Consider the following 3,863-nt stretch of genomic DNA (forward strand, 5'->3'; position numbering starts at 1 on the left):
AAAAGACGTCAAATAATCAGTTTCTTTTTTTCTAAATTCAATGATTTTTTTTGTGTGTAAAAAACTTCAGTTTCAAAACCACTGACTGCTCCTTTAAGACTAATATATGAACCTCACTGCTCTGGTTAGTTAACTCCCCCCCTCACCTCCCTCACCCTCACCTCCCCCCTCTCACCCCTTCCTTTCCTGCAGCCAGGTTCATAAATAAACATGTGTTTATCAATGTGGGAGAAAAGAAGCCGAACTACTGCCACCTACAGGTCTGTGTGTGTGAGTGTGTGTGTGTGAGTGTGAGTGTGAGTGTGAGTGTGTGTGTGTGTGAGACCATGTAAACGTGTACTGTTTGATTTACTCCAAAAACTCCTGGAGGGAAAACCAGGCGATGAAGGCGTGTGGGCGGAGCCGAGAAATGAGAGAGCGAGGAGGAGGGGGCGGAGCTTAAACGTGGCGTTCAACACAGCAGATGATGGTTGTACATAATCCCTGTGAACGTTGACCAATCACAGCTCAGGAAAATACTGTAGTATCTTTGTAGGATTTTGACGTGAAATACACGACAAATGTGACGTGAAAGGATTAAAGAACGAGAAGAAAATCATCTGAGGGAGTTCTGCCCCCGGGGGCAGATCGAGAGTGAAATGTTAGGATTAGGATTAGGATTAACGAGCAGTTGGACTGACAGGTAAATTAAGCTCGGATTAAACGGCGTCGTCTATGACATCATCAGACGGATCGTTACGACGTCTGGCTCAGGTTCCACACTTGTTTCATCTGATTTTTTCCACTGTCCCCAAACTGGTCCCCGCCCCCCAAAAAAATCTTATTATTATGATATATATTTATTATTAATATTGTTTATCCAAATTTAAATATACTTTAACATGAAGTGTTTGTGTGTTGTTTATTTTCAAAATAAAAAAAAAAACAAAAAACAGCGGGCCGGATTAGACGCCGTACCGGGCCGATTTTTGGTCCGCGGGCCATATGTTTGACACCCGTGGTCTAAGGTTTATTATGGAGAGCAGGATCGTCAGGTGAAAACAGTCTGGTCCAGTCGTCCTCGTTACTGGTACTGGTACTGGTACTGGGACTGGTACTGGTACTGGTACTGGTACTGTAGGATAAGTAAGATAAAGGCGTGAGATCAAAGCCTTCAAACAGCTGTGTTCCCCGGCCCATATGGGCTGGATGTTTTTCTGCTCAGTTCCAGTCTCTGTTCTGAAGTTGACACTAATTAAACTCATTCCAGAGGAAACTCCACGGAGCTCGGGGATAAAAGTGGGCCACGTGTGTCTGTGTGTGATTATGAAGCCCGACTCACTTAAACCACTAATGGGCTCCAACCCACACGCTGGTCCAGCGGCTATTTTTATCTGAAGTCTAAAAGCTCTGGGCTCAGACCTGCAGAGGAATCAGGCCCAGACGTTGACTGGACCCAGTTTGTGGGCCACTGGGATAAACAGTCAGAGACCCCGTCCAGCCCAGGACCAGGACCAGGACCAGGAGTCAGAGTCAGACCAGGAGGTGAGCGGCTCCTCACAGCCCACAGCTCCTGCTCCCATTACTTATTCATGCTAACGGGCTCCACCAGGCCCACTTATGTAGCCCACATTCTGCTGGGCTGCAACAAAACGCACACAAATTAGCCTTAACCACGTTCTCCATCTGCATGCAAATATCCTGCCGCTGCGTGAATCCCGTTTTCCCGCGGTCCCAGAGCAGCTCCGCTCGTTAGCGCCGGACTCGCCCTCAGACGGAGACGTTCCGCTGCTCCTCGCTCTGGATTCTCTCTGGATTAACAAGCCCCGTAGCCGACTTGTTTCGCCCGCAGAGCAGCTGCTTGATAATTTTGTGAGTCTGTGATTTTGCCAACTGTCGGAACGAGCGCCTCGTGTGGACTGACACGCCAGGAGTCCAGCAGGTTGTAGGTTTGAGGTTAGCCATTAGCTTCTCCTGCGTTTAGCGACTTACAAAAAGAGGATTAACAGCAACGCCTGGGTTTCGCCAAGTGATGTGAACTAAAAAATAGATTTGAGGAAAGTCACTAGATGGCAGCATTGCAGCTAAGTATTAGCAGTATTTCAGTTTATGGGGGGAGGGGGGAGTGAATCCCTGATCGGAACGACCTCGTCCGACTGATTTATTCAAGAATAACAAACGAATCGGAGAGAAAAACTGAACCAGTGCTTCGTCATTCCTGAAGAACTCCTCCACACCTAACTTTTCCTCCAGACTTTTCCAACTCAGACGGAGACGCCAGTGTTTTCACGCTCCTTCTACAGCAGACGTATCTGGAGCCGTCGTGACAAAAAAGTCAAAAACAGGAAACTGAAACGAGCTTCTTCACGCTGCTAAATAAAACAGAAAAAGACAAAAGAAAAAAGAAAAAAAAACCCCGTCTTACCCTCCTTTGTGTACGTCTGCAGACGGGGGTCTCTTGCTGCCGGTGCCGTCCTGGAGAACCTTCTTATCCAGGGATAACGTCAGCGGAGCGTCTCGGACCGGCAGACCCAGAACCAGCGTTTCCTTCGTCACGGAGGCCGTCTCCTCTCCGGCTCGACCCATGTGCTTCTTGGCATAGTCGAAGCCCTGGACAGGCTGTTGGGGGGGGGCAGGGGGGAGAACACATGATCAATGACATCATCGATGAAAAACAAAAATCAAAGTTTCTCCAGAATATGGATTTGTCTTCAATAAAAGTTGCGGCCTTGAACGATCTGAGTTTCGGATCACGAATGCAGCGAGGAAAAAACAGGGAACAGAACCAGTCAGAGTCGTTTACCGTCAGCGCTAATGAGGTTCACGGGCCACGAACACAGGCAGCAGAGCACAGCTAACGATGTTAGCGTTAAAAAAAAGTCTGTTAGTGATTCAACGGATTCAAATTTGACGAGCGACGCAGCAGGAAGAAAAGCAAAAGTTTCGACTTTTAGTATTTGACAAAATGGTACAAAATAGTTTCTGTGCTAAAGATACGGATGTTCTGAATGCTGTTAGCTATTAGCTACGACCTCTGCTTTGATGTTTGGCTAACTTTGGCTAACTACTGTTTGATATTTATTTTTAACTATTAATTTTGTTGGTTAACCTAAGAGAATTTTTGATTGGCTGTCAGCGGCTACGTCTCAGGAACATTTTGAACCTTTTTGTTTTATTTTTTTTTTTTTTTTTCTTTTTTTTTTGGTTTGAGTTTGAAAGAAATCTCATGTTTGGATGAGAGGAACTGTTGTTCTCCGCTACATCAGAAGAAGAATCTAAGAGAACATGAATTAGTGACGAGGGCTGACGACCCTCTGAGGTCAGAGGTCAGAGGTCAGAGGTCTTGCCGTAGAAACTTCCTGTGGTTTACCACTCACTTCACAGGAGAGGAAGAGCCTTTTAGGTTATGTAACAAAGAGGGGGGGGGGTCTGGGGGGGGGTGTTTGCCGTTGTTTTCTATTTTGAGTTGTTTCCTAAAGTGGGACGCCCTGAAGCAGTGGATGATGGGAAATAAACCTGGACGCGAGACGTAAAAGATTCATCGTCCGCACGGCGCTGCGTTCATCTGTGGAGGAGGAGGGAACTGAGACACGCTCCCTAACTGACGGCTCTAATGTGTGTGTGTGAGGGTGTGTGTGTGTGGGGGGGGGGGGGGGGGTAAATTAAATGTTCTGTTTCCAAATATATCCTCCATCATAAACAGACGGTGACTGGATTATGACGGAGCGAACGTGAGACGAGGTTTGAACTGAGAGTGAACCACACACACACACACACACACACACACACACACACACGCTGCACACTGAGGGTAAAGGATGCGTCACTCAGTGGCTGATGGGTAACGGACTGACATGTGATTCTCAGAAACCACGGAGGAGTGA

General features: G+C 47.1%; 1 protein-coding gene across 1 annotated transcript in view; it reads right to left on the minus strand.

Annotated features, from left to right (window-relative positions):
• The window catches only part of LOC103379654 (UPF0606 protein KIAA1549L-like), a 48,265-nt gene that overhangs the window by 24,833 nt on the left and 19,569 nt on the right, over nucleotides 1-3,863 (minus strand). The window contains 1 exon segment of the mRNA XM_025056469.1: nucleotides 2,405-2,598. Coding sequence (XP_024912237.1) covers nucleotides 2,405-2,598 — 194 coding nt within the window.

The sequence above is a fragment of the Cynoglossus semilaevis genome, chromosome 6, assembly GCF_000523025.1.
Source record: "Cynoglossus semilaevis isolate Cse_v1.0 chromosome 6, Cse_v1.0, whole genome shotgun sequence".
Taxonomy (NCBI): Eukaryota; Metazoa; Chordata; class Actinopteri; order Pleuronectiformes; family Cynoglossidae; genus Cynoglossus; species Cynoglossus semilaevis.